Source organism: Phymastichus coffea, unplaced genomic scaffold (assembly GCF_024137745.1).
Source record: "Phymastichus coffea isolate CEN01 unplaced genomic scaffold, Cenicafe_Pcof_1.1 PCOF00070, whole genome shotgun sequence".
NCBI lineage: Eukaryota > Metazoa > Arthropoda > Insecta > Hymenoptera > Eulophidae > Phymastichus > Phymastichus coffea.
The window spans coordinates 717,409-739,840 of NW_026706881.1; the positions used below are offsets into that span (position 1 = coordinate 717,409).

Genomic DNA, 22,432 nt, shown 5'->3' on the forward strand with positions numbered 1-22,432 from the left:
GCACTCGCGTGCGCCCGCCGCAAGCCACCCGATCTCCGCCCACGATTCACGCAACATCTTCGGCGTAAACAGCGCAATCGCAAATAATCGGCAACGCCAGGGCGAAACTTGCTTGAGAAAATAGAACCTATAAAGGGGGGGGGGGGGCTCGAACTGACCATCTGTCGAATTCGGTCCATGAGAACAGACGAGTGAGCGCAGTTAGCGGAGTGAGCGTCTTGAGTAGCGCAACTAGCGTGGATAATTTCACCTCGCGAGCACCAAAGTAGAAGAAGACGAATAAGAAGGCGCATGCGTCCGTATGAAGTTTCCGCGTCAGAGGGGTGGGGCTGCTCGAGCCCAAAGCCCTCCGACTGATTTATAGCTGCGGTACCGCGCGGCGCGCGGGACACTGGCCCCGTACAAGAGCAGCCGTTGCGGCCTACCAACTCCTTGCTGCCTCTCTCAAGGCCTATTTTCAGGACGGTAATCGAGTTACGCTGCACTTGCCACGAACGCGGCAAGTCAACGATGGCGATGATGATACTGGGCGCGTGATTTAGGGGATCATTTCGAAGCACCGACGAGGCAGGGCATTTTCCGAAAATCCCAAGCCGACTTGCACGACGAAATACGTACAAGACAAAGGGGGACGACGAGCCAACGACGAACAGCTCACACTTGACACACGATCGACTCGTATAAACGGCCGCTATCAGGATTGCACGTGGCAAAATGATCCCGGTCGATTGCAATTCACCGGAATGGATGTGTTTATTGTGACGGTTTGGAAGCTAATTGGAACTTTGGCAGCTGAATAAGGACTTTTGAAAAGAGACAGCTGGAGAAAGAGGAACGGAATATAAGTGTTGCCCTTTATCAGATCGAATGAGCAATGATGGATTTGGCACTTGCTTCAAAGTCCGATGCGACCTATTCATAGAGCTCGACGAGACGAAAGTATAAAGAAGCCGGTGACGCGTGCGCGGCAGGGAGGTGGTAGGACGGCTCGCCGGGGAATAAAAAGTCCATTGATCGCGCGGCTCGAGGCATCGTCATCGCTGCCTCGTCAAAGACCTTGGCTATCTCCGCGCGCAGAGAGCAGCCTGCGCCACTTACACGCCATAAACATTTCATCGCTCTCCACTCACGATTGCCGCGCACGAGCGCCCCGCGGAGAAGAGACGAGCAAGCAGAGAAAACACAACGCCGCCCACGCACCGAGCGGAGCCTCGCGCTATCTTCCGCTTTGCGTGCGACCAGCTCCAATCCATCACGCCTGGCGCTTCGATTCAGTCCTGCGCGCACGAGCACTTTCGGGACAACTTTCCACGCGTGCTTTCCTCTGCGCTTGCCCGTGACCACTCGAGGCGCAGGCCAAAATTTCGTAAGACGACACCGCGTCACTCCTCGCTGCCACTCAATTTTCCGAATTCCTTCGCGCTGGAGGTCTCATCGCTCTGACCCCAGTCGCCACTAATTTCGTGCCTATTTATTACCCCAACTATTCCGTCTCTCGAGGCGCCCATTACAATTAGCTCGTTTACAGAAACGCTGCCTCTTCTTACTTTAGACTTTCTCGACTAAATATCTTTCAACCTCTTTCACCTCTTTTATACACGAGTCAGAGTCATAAGATTCATTGCTTGGACGACAACAAATGTTTTACAAGCCAACAACGATTTCATTCAATTTCACACGTTCATTTTCCAATCTAACGTTCGACGTGAGGAATTGACAAATAAAGTAAGACGCAACTTTAACCTGATCCCAAGGGGGAATCTTCTTGGAAAAGTACCGATAAGGCGATAAATTACCGCTCTTTGATCTTCTTTGCACCCTCGGCTCAAGTGTTGTCGCGCCTTTGCTCCAATTAGGTTGCGGCCCATTAATATTCCAAATACAGATTTCTCAATTTTCCAAGCTGGCATTATCGCAGTTGAGAAGCTTGAGCCGATGTGTGTGGAAGTAAAAAATGAGCTGTGTTTGGTATGCATAAAACACCCCTGGTCATTTATCTGCTGAGCGTGTGAAGAAATTCAAAAGGAATTATTTCAAAAGATAAGCTCGAGAGTCAGAACTTGAAATGTATAAGAACATTGATCATCGGTACATTTGTTTAGTTTCTTGTTAGAACGTTTTTATAACTTTTAAAACATTTTATTTTGCTTATTCAGCATTTTTCAATGAATATAATTAGATCGTTAATAAAACGAAAACTTACTTAATTTTATGCCGATGCAATAAACATAAATTTTTAAAATGCAAAAGGAAAAAGAGAGCATAAAGGCATGGTAAATAGACAAATAATAGTGGCCAAGTTATATTATCATAAACCTGTCAAGGATATTGCAAACATTAGACGCGTGCGCCTTTTGAGAAGTTCCGCTGCATCCGGTTTTCGTAGCCCTATTCTCAACTTTCGACTTTTCTTCTTTTTCTTTATTATACTTTTTAAGACAACTCGCAGTAGTTTCCAAAATCGGATGCCAGTTTTTTCTAAAGCACGCGAGTTTGTCCCTGTGACCGTTTTTAATTATTTTTCAGTTAGTATTGAGTAATTCGATCTTCTGATAAATTTTTCTTCTTTTTACACTTTCTTTTCACTGCAATATTTACAAAATTGAAATAGTATAAATAAAAAAATCACGATATATATGAGATGGTAAAGTTTTAATTTATAGTAGACCTTAAGAGCCTAAGAAGAACGCTTATCTGACAATATACGGCGACAGACACGTTGAAGTGACTGGACAATTTTTATGGTTTCTACCAGATGATAATACCAAGAGCACTCTTTATAGAAAAAGATCAAATTATAATTAATATCTAAAGTTGAATTAAATAGTACTCTTTATTGCGTATCAATGTCGATGTACAGCGTACACTGCTGAATCAGTCTATTACTTGAATAAGTCTCTCTCTCTTTCTTTCTCACAACGCTCACGCTCAAGTCCTTGAAACGCTGCAAATATTGCCTTCGGAAGCTGCAGACGTTCGATAATTTTCTGTATAAGTTGAAGCGACATCTTTTCTACTTTTGTCTTCACGAACTAATGGAAGCCATTATAAAAATTGTTAGTAAATAATGGGCGATGAGCATCCAACAGAGACGGGCAAAACTCGCAAGTGCACACACACACACACATGTATGAGCAGTTCAGAGTTCGCGTCGGGTCAGCTGGAATACTAACGAGCGTGCGCGCTCTCGCTTAATACCATTTCTTCTTGCTAGTCGAATGAGCATTGACGTCACGAAATTTCCATTGGCGATCGTCGTTTTCGTGTTGTGTAGCTTGCACAACCGCCATTAAGAGAACGTGAGCTCACGCGGCCCCTTGGCTCGATTGCTTTTTTCCTCGATCTTTCTTTTCTCTGAGCTGCCAGCGACTTGCGATTCATTCGGTTCGTACAGTGTCAGATCTCATACTGTGCATACCTGTTATCGTCTTGTACATAATTTCGCCAATCAATTTTCCGCATGACGTGACATAATTTCGTACATTAAAATACTATCTCCTTTGTGTGACATCGATACATAATCAATTAGAATAATTGCAGTACATTTGATCTCGTATGAAAAATGCTTCAATTATATGTATATATTGAACAGCAAATTTTCAACATTTCAACTCATTTGCTGATTGCAATATTCTAATGTAGTCACCTTCAAAACAAATTTTCAGTTAGTCGTTTGAATATTTCATATTTCGAAAAAAGTAACAATTTTTTAAATATCTGATCCAGCTACGATATTTCACGCAATTCTAAAAACCTTATCACACAGATCTTCTTATTTAAACTCATCATTATGCCATTTCTCGTTATCTATAGCTAAAATTAATCTAAAACAAAAATAAATTGGTTCTGATGAAGAAAGTTCAAACATAAATAAATTAAATCGTTACAATAGTAAAATTGGTGACTAGATAATTCTTACCGCTTAATTTTTTTCCTTTTGTATGATTACATTATTTGTTACGTATTTCAAGTATTTTTCGTGGAACAAAAAAAGCAAATATAATTGAAAAATTAGAGACAATGTTTTTATCACGAAACCAAAAGTTTTGATACGAGTACAGAATTGAACTGCAAAAAATGCATTGATTGCAAAAAACCTATTGCTTATGTAAAAAGTATATCATGGAGTACATTGAAATGAGATCATAACACTCACTAAAATGAAGATGCAAATTGTAACGAATAAAAATAGAATATATTATAGAAAATATGTATCGAGATGATAGCTACAAGTTAACTGTTCAACTGCAGCCGCGTGAGTTTGCACATGGATGAAGCATATATCTGAAGCTCGTAATCGTGGTGGTCGCGTGCCGGCAACTCGTGGCGGCGTCTCGTATCACCTTGTCAGCCCCGTACTATCACGGTTCTTATCGTTGACTTGCCATTCGATAAGTCTCTTTTTCTGTTATATACGTCTACATTGTATACATCGCCAAGCTCCTATAATCGCGATATCTTAATTGCGGCTAGAACATTCATACACGCGGAATCAGGTCAGATGAATTTATATATCTTATACTTTTACCTGAGTATATTTAGCACCTGATTGCGATCATAATGCTACTTTTTATTGTTTCACACTTTTTCTACGTTTTTCAAATTACATTGCAATGAAGGCAAAATTGAGTAAATATCGATCCACAACTTCAGCTTACAAAAATAATTTTTTGATAGTGTTAGATTTGTGGCACTAAGTATATTCTTAATACAATTTTCTGAAACAATAGGAAAATTCAATTTTATCTGATTTCTTTTAAAACTCAAAGGCATTTCTAACGGATATTCCTTTCAGTCACTATTTCAATTTGTGAAATTCGTGTCACATTATCTAAAAGATATTCTTTTGACTTTTCAGATTCACAGACTTGAGATGTTCCTTTGTCAAGTTAGGGTATTCCACAAATTATACGAGCTATAAGAATCTCTGTAAGCTAACAACTAAATTCTGAAATCCTAGTGAATAAGATAATGCAATTTTTTAATATTAGGCTTTGCGCAATAACAACAGGTTCAAGAATGTTCTACATAGAACATTCTATACAATGTATATATATATATATATATATATATATATATATATATATATAATTTGAGTTACAAATACATAAGATCATTTCATTGTAACTGACAGAACGTGTTTTCGTGAATCCGTGGAAAGATAACGGGAATAACCCCTGACCTCTCGTCATTCGAAACCGTCTTCCTCTTATTGCTGTATTGGCTTTCTACAGTGTTTCCATTTGAAATAAATACAAATCTACTGATATTTTACTGACAATACATAAATTGTTTGTTAGTGGTTTTTGATATCGTAAATCAATAAAGACGATAGTAAAACAAGACAGTAAGATTTTTTCAGCTACACCGAGTTACCATGTCATTATCCTTGAAAATTTTCATTGAATACAGTTTGTTTTGTTCAGCTGAATATTATTTTGCTCTTGATAGCCATTGTCGGGTCGATCCAATCATTTGATCGTTGTGCAATTTCAAAGTTATTGGTCATCTAACAAAAAATTCATTTAGCAGAGCTGTTTGTTGAGCTTTTAATAAGCTTTTAAATAAAAACAAAAGTAAAATTGGTAATTTTCCCTAGATGTCGCGCAGTGCTGACTATAGAACGAATACGTGACAGGACAGTTGAAATATAGCGGCGCACTTGTCTGTCGACGAACTGATATATCGCGATAATTAAGCAATTGAAAGCGAATGAAACGGTCGAACTGATGGTTGTGTGTGGGATAATGTAGAGACGAGCCATCGAGATGCCCCTCCGGCTGAAGCCGAGACAAACGGTTTACAAGTGGAACGCGCGCTGAGCCGGCGGCTGGAGGAGGAAGGCGAGGGCGGAGTTAGCGGGTCGCCAGGCGTGGCCGAGGCGGGACATCCGGACGGGGCGAAAAATGGCGTCGACTGCGGCGTCGTCGAACAGCGGCACCAGCAACAGTGGCTTGCCACCGGTTGCTCCCAACACTCGCAGTCCGACGCGATCGCTTATCACGGACTGCAGGCCAGCTTCGCCCTCAGGCAACTCGCTTACTTGGAGCAGCAGCAGCAGCAGCAGCAGCAGCAGCACACTCTAGGCAGTCAACGGTCAGACTCTGTCATTTACTTACTTTTTGCTTGTCATTCTTCCGATCCGAGTGCCATATTCCAGGCTCGAGCACGTTATTGAAAAATCTAACTCTCCAAGCATCCTCGTATCTTCCTTGTAATATTATTTACTGCTGCGTAGCGGAGCCCGCTAGACTGCAAGCGATCTTATAATAAAATATTAGTCGAGCAAAGTTTCAAGTAATTGTTAAGCTTACAAAGCGAAGAAAATAATGCTGCGTGCTTTTACCCGAGACAACTGCTGACGTACTCAACAACATCTTCATGTATACATTTCATTATTCAGCTAATTGTTTTATCACCAATGCATGCGATTGCTACTATCGTTAACTATTCGATTAGGTTATTGTATAATACAACGATAATGTTTAGAGCACAAAAGTAAATGAACATTCTTTAGTGGAATTTTTAAAGATAAATTTAATATCAATACGTTTAGGAATAAACATGACGATAATCCATGTGTGTTTATATCGATTGATTCCGTTCAATAATAGACTATTCACTTTTTAGAAGCATTATTGATTCATCCTAATCTCATCAAACGTGTGATATAAATGTTACGTTTCCCAAGAAATCCACATTGCGAGGTATACCAACATTACACGAAACCAAGATACGTTAGATACATTTTTTTATACATATTTCCATAAGATCTTTAGCACAAGGTAAAACCTTAGAATCTTCATTTCTTAGAATGTTAGGCTTCGTTTCTAAGAGATCATTTATCACATTCTTAGGGATATTACAATTACACCGGACCACTGCTCCTATATTAGTTTTCAATGGGAATCTTTTATTCTAGATATAAAATATTAAGCATCCTTTGGAATTTTTCCTTTTCGCTTATATATCGCTACTTCTGCCACTGTCTGTTCTGCTCGCCCTTATTCAATCACGGTTATATAAAAAATCATGCAATACGTACCTGACAACGTGCACATTTTTTCACATATGAAGCTAATGGTAAATTTATAAAAAATTGTTTAGCTCGAAGTCACATTATAAATAGCCAACATCCTCTCTGGTTCGATGACAGAGCACTAAGCGTCCGTCTGCTACAAATAGATAGCAATTATCAGCCATCCTTTAGCCAATGTGTGTACGACTGATAAGAATCACCGCAAGTCTCGTGAGGCACTGAACACTTCATTTAGGTTGCTCGAACAACATAAGATCAAAGCACAAGTTATGCCCATTGAATTCGTTTTAATTTAAATTAATCTAATTATGCTTATTTTTATATATAAAATATGACTTCTATGCTTTGCGGGGAATTCTTCTGATAGGCAATTAATAGACAGAGAAAGTAACTCTATATATTTTAAGAGATAAAATCAAGTCTTTGCTAACAATGGTGATCTAATTATAGATGATAATATTTGGTATATTTTTCAAATGAATTGGCACCGTTCTTTTCAAATATTCAAATGAAAACAAAAAGAAAAACAATTTTCATTGCATTTTTCGGAATTGTATGAGTTTTATGAAAATCCAAGAAGCGTATCGTTAATCATCTGAACTGAAATCCGAAACAAAATAAGCCGAAAGCTATATGTTTTTATTGATTTTCTACTCGACATTTCGAACGAGATGGAGCTTTAAAACAACGTAAATGTTGATCAAACGTATTGATCCTGGGCCGTTTGAGATTTTTATGCTCTGCTCTATTTTCCAAAGCTCTATAAGGCTGAACATTTCAAGTAAAAATAAGAAAATATATAGTTTTGAATGCATCTTTTGACGTACCATTCGAATATGAGTTCGGATAACGTTCTCTCTCATATATTTTGAAAATATTGCCCAACGATGCGGTGTGTAAAAAAATGATGTTTGCGTTGAATACGAGGATTTATTCGTTCGCGTTGCGCGTACATAAAACGCGTAAATAAAAGAAAGCAAATGTTTGAATTGGCGAGAATGCAAGTGCAAGAAAGTAGATTGAAAGTTAAAATTGAGCGAGAAAAGCGAACGATGTAAGGAAGAGGAGTGCAAGGGTCGGCTTATCGACAACTCTCGTTGCAGTTTTCAGATCGAGTCGAGCGCCTACGGCAGTGCAATAGCCGAGCGCAGCGCTCGTCAACAGCAGGGCCAAATCGGTGATCCGACGGAGTTTGAACAGCAGCAGCAGCAGCAGCAGCAGCAGCAGCAGCTCTACATCAGCCGCGAGAGCGAGCAGCAGCAGCAGCCCCACCACCGAGAGCGCGCCGCAGCGGCAGAGACGGGCGCGGGAGAGGTCCCTGCGGTTCCCGAAGGAGGGGATAGCCAGTCGCCGAGCAGCCAGGCCACAGTCCCGACGGAAGGGAAGAGCACCGTCAGTCACATGCCTCTCGTCGCGATGCACCGATACCCCGCAGCAGTCGAGACGCTCTTGCCCGAGCACCACCACCACCACCACCACCATCACCACCACGGCCACGGCGCGCACCACGGCCTCGGCCGACACGACGAGGCGCAGCAGCAGCAGCAGCAGCAGCAGCAGCAGCATCACGACGAGCGCAGCTCTGCTGCCATTAACCTGAACGTGTTCCTGCCGAGCCTCGGCGGCCAGCCGGGCAGCGGCGCCGGCAACGGCGCTCACCAGCCGGCGCAGCACCTCGACGAGGTGCTCCAGCACGAGGACAGCTACCTGACGATGCGCGGCTCGGCCAACAGCGTCGAGGGCGTCTCGCCGGGGGCGATGCGCGCCGCCGGCAGCTCGCCCGGCTCCAGCCGCAGCCCGCACAACGGCGCCGAGCAGCCGCAGCAGGAGCTGTCGCCGCCGCCGCCGCCGCCGGCCGCGCGCCACACCGAGGCCCAGGCCTACAGCCCCGGCCAGGAGCAGGCGCGCCTGCAGAGCTTCACGCACCTGACCAACATGCAGCCGGCCATAGTGAACGTCAACCACCTGCAGCCGGACGACAGAGTGCAGCCCGACCAGCTCTACCTCGACTCGCTCTACGCGCAGCAGCACCAGGGCGCCGCGGTCGCCGCCGTGCACCACCACCACCACCACCACCCCGACCACGAGCAGAGCTCCACGGCGCCGCACTCGCCCACCGGCGCGGGGTAAGTCTCCATTCGGCTCTTTTGCCCCCCGTTGCGATCGTTGTTGTGGCGCGCGCGCGCGCGAGATGTTTGTTTACGATTGTCTGCCGATAAGCTGTTGCGTCGCTGATAACCCGTTCCGCGTGTTCTGCCGTGTGTTTCACTACTGCGCTTCTTCCTCGGCTCTCGTCTAGTCCACTGCCATTTTCAGCTAATAAGTCTGTCCACTATACAACCATCAGTGCTTCGCCAATCGCGTCTCGCCTTTTCTTCTTATAAATATCCTTTCGAATCTGTCACTCTAGTCAATAAATTACATCCCCTTTTCGATTCGTATTAAGCAGGTGCGCGCACGCTAACGTAGTTTTTTTAACCACTCAATGGCAATGAATTAACGAATGGAACACAATTTATGGTTTAATTCCTTTTGCAATTCTTCAATCAATTTTATTTTGCGATTAAAATACTTGATGACAAAAAATTGCTATAAACTCGCTATAGCTCAACTCCTGCGATCGCAACTCTCTGGATTTCATTAATTCGTTGAGCGATTAAAATTATTAATAAAATAATACTATGAACAAAATTTTAATGAGAATTAATACATTTTGAAAGCTTTCAACAAAATTGCATAGATTTCATAGATTTTCGAATGACCAGCCTTGGGTACTGTCAAATGTCATTCGCGTAAGATAATTCAAAAATAAAATTTAAAAATCAATTTGTGAATTTAATGAACAAAAAAAAGTAACTCTTATAATAAAAAATATGGAATCTTTCTTACACAGTAGAACAATGTTTGGCTTTGTTCGACTTTGTTCATGAATCAGAATTTAAAAATTTGAAAAATGACGAGCGTATGAGCACTCGGTCTTTAACTGTCACGAGAATTCGATGTGATTCATCGAATCCGACGAATCTGCAATGCGTTGCACGATGAGACGGACAAAATCATTTATTTTCTTCAATACGAACAAAGAGTGTACTTGCCACAGTGGTGATCGATTGTTCGCTACGAGAATCGATTTGGGTCAGTAAGTTTTCGTTATTTTTTTTTCTCATGCTCGGTAATGTTTTCATTAGGATTTAACTAGCACTACACAAACCCAACCCAAACATCGCGGCGTACGCATATGTTCATTCATAGAGCGGCGGCCAAGAGCCTGAAATCTGATACGGTGCAAGCTTGAGTTCGTCGTCGCTTGTTCGTTCTCTATTTTGACTTTGAAAAAAAGGGCTTTGGCGGGATTTTCAACGATGAAAAAAATATGCATGGCAAAAAGTCGAGGTGAAGTAAAAATAGAGTGGAGGGAGTGCGATAATGGCATGCCTGTATGTAAGAGGCGGAAGGAGAGAGGGCATCGGCTGAGCGATAGTGGGGAAGCGCATCGAACACGTCGGTTGACGTGTGCGTGGTGAATCGTCGAAGAAAGAGGGCAAAAAAGTGAAGCGGGAGTTAGCGAGCAAGAGAGAGAGAAGGAGAAGTTCTAGCCACCTTCTGGTCGAGTCGAACCACCGGAACCCCACGACGCGGACGGCGCGACGCCTCTCTTTCTCTGTCGCTTCTGACAAGCATACGCCTGGCTGTACTCGCGGCCAGATTTTCTCCTACCTCAGTTCCCGCTTGTCCAGTGACACACGCGCAGGCCTTTTCTCTCTCTCTCTCTCTCTTTTTCTCTCTGCGTCGATCTCGTCTAATCGAATCGATTCCGCTGCTCTATCTCATCGTTCTATTAATATCGGTCTCGTTGGTACACGACCCTGTGCCACCTCCCTCCTCCCGTCTCGCTTGATTACGCCCCCTTGTACGTTCGCAGTACTCTCCCACATTGACTTTCGATTTTGCAATCCAAGACCTATCGCAAGCTCGCTGGGCATCGTCTCCACAGGATAATCTATTGGCTCCGGCAGATACCTTATTGTTTTTAACATGCCTTCGTCGTTCACGAACGTGCAGTAAGTTTTTCAACATTTTTCTTATTATCAAAATGATAACACACAATAATTTTCAAACATACAACAACTCTTTTTATCAGACTCCGATTGCGAAAGCCAATTTTTTGGCTTTCTGTTTTGCAATAATACGATATGCGACTGAGGAATTTTTCGAGCTAGAAATTTCCTCTGTATTAATACCGGAAAAAGCTTTTTCTTTTGAAAACATTGCTAGCCGTAACAAATATCGAGGACTTTGGAGAAATTCAATTAAATTTTTTAAAAATGTTTTTATGCTAAAGTTGAAATATATAATAATGCACTGCAGCTATATATTAAATTGCACGTCTGATAAGAAAAGAATAGCTTGGGAAAGGGGATGCTAGGTCTCAAACTTTTTTTTTATTCTATTACAATTTTCAACAAGACTGTTAGATCCTACGTTAATAATTTCAACTGGTAGGAAGCATTTAAAATATTGAGTTTTTCCGACAACGTCGTCTGGACGGATTCACTGCAAGACGAATGTGAAACCCATAAATACTCAGTTTTTAAAGAAATTCCTCGCTCCTACCTCGAGGCAGTAATAAGTTACGGACCAGCATTACGTTTCTTTCCGCTTTCACGCTCTCCGTGATTTTGTCAACGTGTTAGAGCCGGAGCGCATTTCCATGTCTCATATAATTCCGTTCTAACACAATGAAAGTGGCAATCGTGCATGTTTTCGTGCACGGCCAGCTCGATGCACAATTGGTTTGACCGCAAACGTCTTCGATACACCGTTGTCATTGCCGCATCGAGGCGAGCAAGCAGGAGATCAGATAAAAAGTAGACAAGTCGAAATAAAGAGGAGTTTGAGGGGTTTGACTTGAGCAAATACCGGCATCCCGATACGCGCATCCTCGGTTTATCTAGCTCGATGTTTATCGGCCGTCCCCTGGGATTATCAGCGACCCGACAGAGCATAGACACATGCATGTGCGTGCGCGGTCGTGGGCGACCACTCGTGTTCTCTCTCTCTCTCTCTCTCTCTCTCTCAGCGAAGACCTTGTCTCGTCGCAACACGTCGCAAATATTTGTCCCCGTGCCGAGTGTCGATTATCGGCTTGACACGAGCGCGTGATGCATCGCTCTTTCGGGGGCAGTTAGGCAGTGGCGCACCTCGCAAAATTTCGTCCGCGACACGAATGCGGCCGGGGCCAAGTGGCGGGATAGGTACACCCGACGCTCGTCGCGGCCAACCTCGAATAAGAAGATCGTGAGAAGCGAGAAGGCCAGTGGCTGGCTGGCCGGCCGGCCGGTGGCGGACGACTGCACGGCGCGACGGGGCCGTAACCTCTTCTCGCGGTCGCGCTCGGTATTGTATTTCGCGGCTCGCGCATTCCGCCTTCAGCAAGCATTTAGCGAAGAGCGCGCCGGTGAAGAACCTTGGCGCTGCTGCGCGACGCGTAATCGTGATACGCAAGTAAAACACGAGCGTAGAGATGAGTATTTTATTCGACGACGGCGATGGGCAACGTGCTGAAATATACAGTATCCTCTGTCAGAAGTGTTGAGTAGGCTCGGTGAGTTCAGTCCCCCCAATCCTCGGCGACGGCGGGCGACGGCGGGCGACGGCGGGCGACGGTACGCGCGAACGAGGCACGCAATCGGCCACACATCGCGCGGCAAGGAACCAGACTGCAGCCAGCTAATAGACTGCCGGGCGCGCATACCGGAAGCGAGCTGACCGAATGCGGGTGTCGCCCGAGAGAGCGTTCTGCACTTTGCCGCCCGAAACACAACTACTCCATTACCGCTGCGGCCCGCGGCCAGTTAGCTACCTGGCGCCCCGCGAACCTTCGCGCGAGCTCCATCCCCGCCTTTTACCGGCGCGCTCTCGACCCCCAGCCGGAAATCTCCGAATGCGGGCATTTTTACCGTTTGATGATTCCGGAATCGGCTTCTCTCGCTGCAACGGACTCCGCGGGCTGCAGGGGCGAGATTGCCACGTGGACAACTGGAACGCTACCTGGCGCGTGCCCACGTTGCCCGCTCTCGCCAAATTATTCGGTAGCGTAGCGCACGAGCCTTGTCGCTCGCCACCGCACGATGTGCTCGTTTCTCGAGCCTATCTCCCCAAATTCTGTTAATCTTATCGCGCTGGATATACGTGACTTGCATCGTTATATCACAACTTTGTTGTTCGGCTTTTCCTTCAACGAAACAATGACTGCTGGCTGAATGTCCAGTGCGAAAAAAATCGAAAATTCATAAGGAATTGCGCACAAAGGCTGGTACGTTTGCAGGCCAATTTTTTTCCGCTCTTAACTTTCGAGTTTGAAGAGCGATTCGGAGCTGCCCTTCGACGCGTGGCTCGGTCGTCGGCAACAATGCTGCTGCCCACTGAACTCTGCAGGTGGAAATCGCAGCGCTCGATCGGACAACAATCCGATGGACTTGAAAGAGAAAGCGCGAGGTCCGCCGACGAGTAATGGCTTGTGTGTATATTATGGAAAGCTGAGGGATCGGGGGAAATTCGTTACGGTCATTAGGCCAACGGCAGACAGTGGCTATGCGGAGCTAAGTTTCTCAGAACCAATAAGTGTAGCGGACCATTAAGTTCTGCCAACATTTGCACGAGTATATGCATCCAATAGACGCTTGCTTCATTCGAAGCAATGTCAATTTAAGTAAAACTCGTCAAACCCAAAATTGTTAACCGCCTCGACGCCTTCAATTGTTCGCGAGAGGGTTTCTCAAAAAAGTTCACGTGCTGCGCGTGCGCTTCGTTAGAATGTTGAATTGTGATTCAACAAAGCTGACCTACTAATTTCGACGAGTCATTGTTAATGCAATTCGATATGTGACGAGACCTAATAAATTTCGTCGAGCTCAACGTTGTTATATCAAGTTTCAGAAAGTGCCGTGTTATTTTTCGTCTTTGCTAGTGTAAAAGACGAGTTCAAGAATCGACAAGCTTACGTGTGTAGTTGCAAATTTTCGCCAGCACCGCAGTCTTTTGAGCTCTTTCACGTGGTACACATGCGCCAGCGACGTCGTCGCGTCTTTTCATTCTTGTAATATTTACTTATCTACTGCAATCTGGCTTAGAGGTTGTGAAAAATTGTTTTCCAATCGAGAAGAATGCTAAACGAGACGACATGTGGCGCAGCGAGAAAAATATGCGCTATTCCGATGCGTCAGCGCCGTTGACGAATGGCTCGAGTGGACTTTAGTCGCGCATCCCCATGTTCGATCGGTCGTAGATTGGAAAGCTGTGAGTTGTCCTAACATTCCTCGATGATTTTTCCTGTCTGCAGCCCGAGCAAGCGTTTTCGGTACCGAGATATTGGTTGGTAAACGGTCGTCGAACAATGGTTAATCGGCTAGTCGCGCTCGATCAACGCAAATCGGAGTGACATAATGAAATGAGAATAAAAAATACGACGATGCATAAGCAAACAAAAATGTTTACCGATAACTGCCGTGCAAACAAAGCGGCCGCGCGAATAAAACATAGCGCCGGCAGCACGTGTATCATTTTGGATGCATCGCCGCGGTGACACGGAGGCACGTAGCAGTGCTACGAAACGTGCCCCAGTCACAGCGATGCCCAAGGCCGCTGAGTCGTATTGACATCTTCGCGAGCGTTTTCTGCTTTACTCCCGATAACTCGATTTTCCACGCAACTCTTGCTCTTTTTCGCCTCTTCTGACGACCAGTCGCAAATCGCTTACTCGCCGCTCAACATCGTGCTCGCATTTGCGCCTCCCCTCCCAACTGTTTTCCTTTTACGATAGCTACATTGCCTATTCGATGGAGAGTACAAGGTAAATGCCGCAGCTATTTTTTCCACACTTCTTGTTTTAGTCCTTGTTCTGCTTTGTCAGAGAAAAAATATTGAAAATTGTTTGACATTTGAATACGTTTGGCATAGGTATATGCTACTACGTATCTGCTGCTAGTGCGAGACTGCGTTCGTGGTTGGACGAGCTTTGCAAAAGTCTGATGGAATTTGGATTCATCGGAACTCGGATATTTAATCTTGAATAACAAACGCAATTAGTAAAAGTTTTCATCATTGCACCGAGGTTCACGTAAATTCACTAGTTTTATTATTCGAAGCTGACAATCGATCACTGGGATATCTTGGGCGAAAGTCATAATATTTTATCAAATGTCAATGCCAACAACGTTGTCGATTTACCTCTCTCAATGTAGCAATGCAGTAAAACCAAATTGTGAATAATGGGCGATCGTAATTGAGTCAAAAAGATAAGTAATCAAAGGTGTATTTATCTAAATACTTGGCAATTACATGCGAAATAAAGATAATTTTAATTTACAATTCGCGAACAATCATTGCTCGCCGAACAGCTGAAAGTTGCGTTAAAAGCATACGAGAATGGATAAAAGCAGTCGCGAACGTGTGATTTGAAAGCTATTTATGATTAAATTCGCGTTTTTTGTGCCATTTAGTAGAACATTAATTTGCCGGGTAAACATTTTTCTTGGTGATTCGTGCTGAATATAAAGAAAGAGCTTGCAATATTACTCTCAACGATGCGATTATACATTATGTTGCGCTGACTAATTTTAGCGGAACATCGAGAAGAATGGATATAACCGATGAATGTACAGAATAATACATTACGCTACTATTTCACACAGTGCGTGTTCGACTACAAAGTACTCCCGACTAGCGTATCATTCATTTTCCGCACAGCCCCGTGAAGGACTGATGCTGCGTATTCAGCAGGTGACACAGAACCGTATTTCGGACACTGTCTAATGTGTACAGTCAGTCGAGCCAGTCAGGCAAGAGCGGGAAAGGCGCATCGCACATGCGCGAGGTACTTTACCTCGTGTTGTCCATGCGGCTCTGTGTTCCCTACCTGAGAAGGGGGGGGGGGGGCGCACAGTCACCACTTTGTGTGCAGTCTGAGAGACAAAATGTATGTAGGATCGAAAAATTAACGTGAGACACATTGTTTACAGCTCGTCGTTGTATCGGATACCCGGCGTCGGCACCATTGGCAGTGGCGGTGGCTCCGCGCCAAGCTACTCGATGTATATGAATCCGTCTGCTGAACTCGGCCCAGGACCACAGCAAATATGGACTACCCAAGGTGATTACCAGCTGCCAATTGTTCATTACAGCCTCGTCGTGGTTAAAGCTAATCTACATAACGAATTGCTCGTGTGCGTAGTGTCGGCTCTGCCGCCGCTTGGCGACGAGTACGTGGGCAAATCGACGTCATCGGTGGTTAGTCACCAGAGCCTGCCGGCGTTCTCGCAACCCTTCCCAACTCGTTTTCGCTACTCACCGTCTTACACCACGCAGCAGGCGTCCGCTGGCGAAATAGTTACTTGGTCGACTTACAATGCTGCCCAAGCAGCCGTTGCTGCGACAGACTCGCCTTATAGCGGTAGCAATCTCGTGTCCAACTCCCAGCATCGAAGACAATCTAGCTCCGCCGTCAATTCTTCGTCCTGCGTCCCCACCTCGCATCAGCTGCCACCGACTCTTTCTACCAGTAAGTCTCCATTTTATCTGTTGCTTTCAATAAACCAGTTTATTTTATTCATTCATTGACAAGCTACTCGACAAAACTAAAATGAGTATGACGGACGTAGAAATGCGATGACGTCGCAACAATCGACTTTCCGTGTAACGTTCAAAATGAATTTCGAGTGAAATTAGCTCCAGACTAATTAGCGACTAATTAAGAAATACATTTTTTTGACATGGTTAAGAGAAGTAGACTATTGGAGTGCAATTAAAAACGATGACTTAAGAACCGTCCTTGACATTCGACACGTAGCTCTCTCTCTCTCTCTCTCTCTCTCTCTCTCTGTCTCGCGTCCGAAGTGAACTTATCATAATAATAAATGACCCTCCGAACTCCGCAATCATTTTTCTCGCGGTCTCGCTTCTACAAAGATCAGCCGTCGGCCTCCCGGATCGTCGTAAAAATCGACATGGCTCTGATAAAACGTGTCATTCGCGCGCGCGATCGCTTAACGATTTTAACTTTCACTTGGTATACGAACGCTTGCCTGGGCAGTGAGCCTCGCTTATCGCACTCGCTGCGCGTCGGACACACGTTTCATTATGGACGTTCCCAACGTTGTGCAAAAATAATGAACGAGCCAACGCGCAGCTGCGATAAGTTTCCCCGAATCACGCTTTGTCAGAATGTTCCATGCGGTATTGCCCAAAGTTCGCTGCTTTTTTATCGTTCGCTTTATGGTCTGTTTCGGCTTGTTCAGATAGTATTTAAATTTCAGCTCGACACTTGTTCTACGCTTGCCGCTCGTGCTCGTCCGTTCTTTTGCCCCCAATCTCAACTATTTTTTGACGAATGAAATAATAAACGAATCGTTGAGTTTGTTCATTCAGTGTTGATGAAAAATCAAGTGAAATAATCATGCGAATAGCAGTGTTGTTTGATCTTACATAAGAAAATATCAAAAAGATATTATTTTTGTCGCAAGTTGATATGATAAAAGAAAACCATTGAATAAAATTGAAAATTGTTTTGTTTTGATAAGGATAAAGTAATTGAGTCGAGTGATATTTTATAAAATGTTGAAAATCTGAACGCTTCAACGGTTTTTAACGAGTTTCTTAGACAGGCGATGCGCGTCAATGTCGCGATGGGCGAGTGATGAGAAGTGTAGATTCGTAGGGCGTGAATCCGGAAAAATTGAAAGGCAATTTGGAGATAGCCGTGCGAACGGGTGATTAGCCAAGCGCAGTGACCTTGCATCGCGCCTGCCTGATCATCATCAGCAGCGGCATCCGAAATAATCGGAGGCTGCCTCTGCACTCGCGCATAGATGAGCGGCGTATCGCAATCGCGCCGATTACACCTACGCGTCGTCTAGGTCAGGGCCTGCCCGATATACGTCACGTCGTCAGTTGGCGCGTAATCCTACGATTAGACAAACGCTCGATGATGCTACTGTACGCTGCCTTCTAATGCTTATCTAACGCTGATTCGCTCTATCTTGCGCCCAGCTGATTTCCTGCGTAAACTGCATGTCGCCGGCTACAGTCGAATATTGCTGCTCCCCTGTCGGTTGTTTCTCGATTGGGCAGCGCCGTGCAAAACGCCGCGCGTTGCGATTGTTTGTTGACTGAAATGCGGAGTTTATCAATGGTAGCTGGCGCATCAGGCAATCATCATCGGGGCAAAGAGACCGAGAGCGAGAGTTCATTTATCGGCGGAGGATTGCTGTGTAGTTTATTAAGTCTACGAGATAAGCGAGTGTCAGAAGCATATAGTGCCGCTGATCGGTAGCCGTCGGCGGCTGCGCCGAGCTTGTCATTGACCCATGCCAAGCCGCCTCTATGTATAGCCGATAAAACTCTGCGACTGCTTATATACCTCGACGATAACGACGCGCATCAAATCCCTCCGCGCGATTCTCTCGATATCATTTCGTGCGTAGGCCTTGCTGGCTTGCTGGTTTGCCGCCTTGGTGCTGCTGCCCCTCAACGCGGCGTATCGACCAAGCGCTACTTTTCGCTCTTTCGCGCACTCGCTGCGGCATTTTATTTATTTCAAATTGCATTTTCATTGCGCGCGAACGACTGATAACGCATGCTTTTGCCGCAAACTCCCTGTAAACAGGTACACATCGCTGAATTAACGTCAGTTCTGAATCCATGGATGTTTAGACTCGAACGCGAATATTTTCACGCGTGCCAGATAAAAAAAAAAACAAGTTGCCTTTTCCGTGAGACTTGCCCCGGTTGATTGTCCGAAGTGTGCACGAGCAACAACAGTTGGTCGCCTGGTCGATTATGCGCCTTTCTAGAAACTCAAGATTTTTATTATGGTACACAGTTGAATTTAACGAGTTTTGAAATAGCACGCCGTCAAATGAAAACTGAATCGTACGAAATACGCGTATTCGAATGCGTGAGCGCGAGCTCGGAAATAAAGGCTAAGCTCTCGTGCTCTCGTCGTGTTAAAAAACAGACGTGTGCTTTTTTTCAACTTTTACGTGCGTCGGCTCTTGCGAGCTCGTGGTAAGTGTCAAGCGATCGGTGGGCGTGTGCCGCGCAGTGCTTAGCTGCCCCCACTGGAGCAGGCTGTTTATAGAGGAAAACAGACAGCGGCAACGACGCGCGAGCGCGTTCTTCGCGTCAATGTTCTTTCGCTGCTGCAAATTGACGTCTGCTTTCGCACGTTGCCTACGCTTCGGAATAACTCACATTGGGGATGGCTCTTGAAACGCTAATCGTCGGATCCACGGCAACTGACTTGTTTGTAAATGAGTCCTCGCAATCGTGGAAGTACGGTTAGAATTGAAGTTGGCCGTGGAAGTAGACTGTGAGAACATACGTATGGCTAGATTAGTGAAGCGAGCGGCGAGCGTTTAAAAAAAAAAATTACTGTCTCATTTGGAAACGATACGTTGCTTCAGGGCGTAGGACGCGCAACATTGTATCGCTGTTTGAAATCGGATTATCGCTTTTTAATGGCTTCTTCAAAGTCGTGTCTTTTTCAGACGAAGTGCAGTAGCACGAGATACGCCCATTAAAAACCAAACTGCGCGGCCTTCGCTCCGTGAAAATCCTCTTAACTAGACATTAATAATACCTTGAAGTGTCATTAAAAAGTGGAAAAAAGCCCGAATGACTGGAGGGAGGACGACGGGGGTGTGGGGAAACTCGTCGTAAATCGTCGTAGGTCCTCCAGGCCGAAGTAGGGCTTGAAGCGCGCGCGGAGAGCCGGGGGAAGGCTTCGCACGCGGGCCGGGCCCCCGACGCAACATTTTCTCGCGCGGTCCAGAGAGCGAGATGATGCGCAGCGAGTGCCAGCGAGCGGCTCGGGTTACAGCGCGTGGGCGGCCGCGGAGAAATCAGAGCGGAAAGGCATCACTCCTGACGGCAGGACAAATCTGCCTCGATAAATAACGAGCGGAGAGGCCGGCGCGCTGACCAAAATATTGTCGATTCGTTGGGCGTCTGTCCCTGGGAAAGTTTCAAGTGGCCTCTGCTTGCTTAGAACCCGTAGAGTAGAGGCCGAGCTCTGGCGCGGCGTTGGGTCGCCGAGAGACTGAACAGAGTTGCGACGAAGAAAGGGAGAACAGGTCGCGAAGCGAAAAGCTAAAAGCGCTCATGAGAGGTGAGCACTTGGCGCCGCAGCGCGCGCAGCAGCCCCGTACGAGGCAGGCGCTGTCGTGCATCATCCCGAGTGGCTGCTCTCGGGGCACGTGCGATGCTTTTTATTTTTGGCCTCGCAGCCTCGGTCCGTCGCGGCCGCGTCCCGGTCGCGCCCCGGCGGCTTCAGGGATCGCTCGCGCGCGGCCGTTCCCAGTCGAATGCCAGCGCCCGTAGACCAACTGGAATTACAGCCGCGTCAGCGGCGTCGCTCGTCTTTCGCGCGCAAGTACGGCAGGACAACGGGGCGACGGCAGGCGCCACTGCGCGCATACCGCGGACGCGGCTAGGCCACGGAGATACGGCAGGCCTGCGTACGCGTATAGCTGCATCAGCCGGCGGCCGCAGCAGCCCTTGCTCGTACTGTCGATCGCAGCGACACCCGAGCCACATTCTCCGCCCGGTTTCTCGCTAATTGCAGCTGTATAACGCGGCCATTAAAAATGTAATGGCACGGCTGTTCGCACTTCCGAGGAGAGCCGAGGGTAACGCGATATACGCGCGTGCCACCACATCGCGATGCAAGGTTCATTCGATTATCGAGCGCCGCCGAGCCGTCGACCGGTGCGGCGGCTTGCGTGGCGTAACGGCGGGCATGCGACGCAGTCCGAACGCTTAATTGGCCCGAGCTCGAAGGGGGTCTGCTAAGCGCGGCCGCGAGCGCACTGCGCTTATCGCCGGAAGCCCCCCGCGATAAGCCACATGTCCTCTTCCTTCTTCTGCCCGCGCCCTCGCCTGCCCGCCTCGTACGCCACTCTTTCCGCCTACGGCTCTCTGCCTTCTTTCGTATTTTTACACCGCCGTCTAACTCTCTCTCTCTTGTGGCGGACATGCGCCTCGAGTACGCGCTCGCGCAATAGGACGTTAGCCGATGGACTCGCTGCCGCGTTAAAGCACCATCAGAAACAGCTTAGCGCGCCAGCTCGAGCCAATTGCCCGAGGAAAAGTGCTGTCTTCGTGGAAAAACACGAGGACGGTATCGAGCGCTAATTATGCAGGTGGCGCGCGCGTGGCAGAAGCTATAGTCGTTCGACGACTCGCCTGTGCTGCTGTTGCTGCTGCTGCTGCTGCTGCCGCTGCTGCTGCTTCATTGTCGCTTGTTTTCTCGGCCAGACGACGCTGCGAGCGAGCGCAACGCCTGTTCGGCGGGGGCCTCTTATCGCGAGCGCGAACAAGCAGCACGAGTGCGGGTATCCGGACAATTGTTCGGAGGCGCTAATCGCCGCGACCTATGCGGACGAATCGTCGAGCGTGGAAAAAGGGTACCAGGCCACGCGCCGCGACTTTCTAACCGAATTTGCACTCCAATTGGCTGCGCCGTCTACGGCCGTATTCGATTGATATTCATTCGCATGCATAAGGACTGCACGAGCGACGAACGCGGGAGGAGGAATATCTGAAAGTAACATGTAAATGAAAAACAGTGCACAACATCGAGGCCGAGTACTTTACGGAAGGCCGCGAGTGCGTGAATTGCGGGGCGGTGTCAACGCCGCTGTGGCGACGCGACGGCACCGGGCACTACCTCTGCAACGCCTGTGGACTCTACCACAAGATGAACGGCATGAATCGGCCGCTGGTCAAGCAATCCCGCCGTATGGTAAGCACTGCGCGCAAAGCGACCAGCAATACAGCGCAACTTCCGCAAGATCGACCAGAGACGACTGCTGCAGCACAGCCGACCATCCGCCCAGCCCTCCGTCCCTCCCATTCATTACTGTTCATGTTATTGTGTATTTGAGTGGTGAGCGACGCGCCTGCAGACAGGCAACCCGTCGCTCGTCGCTCGCTCGTGTACTGCCTGCGCGCAGGCAATCAGGAGCCTCTGTGGATATTCGCCCTTGGCCGAATTGCCCAAATTTATTACATATCGCATGATCACACTCTCGGAATAGATTAGCTTGCCGAAGGCACAGCGTGATAGTCAAAAATGAAGGGACAAACAAAAGCTCTCTTTGCTCTCGAAAGTCTGATATGAAAAAAGACGACCCAGTTTTGAGAAAGAAAAAACGAAACGTCCTAACTTTTGGCCTCATGTCTGTTTCAGTTCAATCGGACCAAAGCGATATCTACAAAGGCTTCTGTGGGTATAGTGGCGTTCCTCGCAACCTCGAAGAGAAACCGTCAAATCGTCGTTTGGTAGGTGTCATACCCGTAACGCCCGATCCAGTCCGCAACACACATTTGTTTTTT

At 46.6% G+C, this 22,432-nt stretch overlaps 1 protein-coding gene across 2 annotated transcripts in view; it reads left to right on the plus strand.

Moving 5' to 3' along the window:
* Nucleotides 1-22,432, plus strand: part of LOC131667721 (box A-binding factor-like) — a 38,977-nt gene that overhangs the window by 13,988 nt on the left and 2,557 nt on the right. Inside the window, exons 2-6 of one of the 2 annotated variants that reach the window (XM_058941358.1) lie at nt 5,754-6,096; nt 8,143-9,165; nt 16,060-16,190; nt 16,272-16,598; nt 21,664-21,839. In XM_058941358.1, coding sequence (XP_058797341.1) covers nt 5,754-6,096; nt 8,143-9,165; nt 16,060-16,190; nt 16,272-16,598; nt 21,664-21,839 — 2,000 coding nt within the window. Of the gene's footprint in view, nt 1-5,753; nt 6,097-8,142; nt 9,166-16,059; nt 16,191-16,271; nt 16,599-21,663; nt 21,840-22,286; nt 22,379-22,432 lie in introns of both variants that reach the window. The other variant, XM_058941359.1, reaches the window with a different exon arrangement.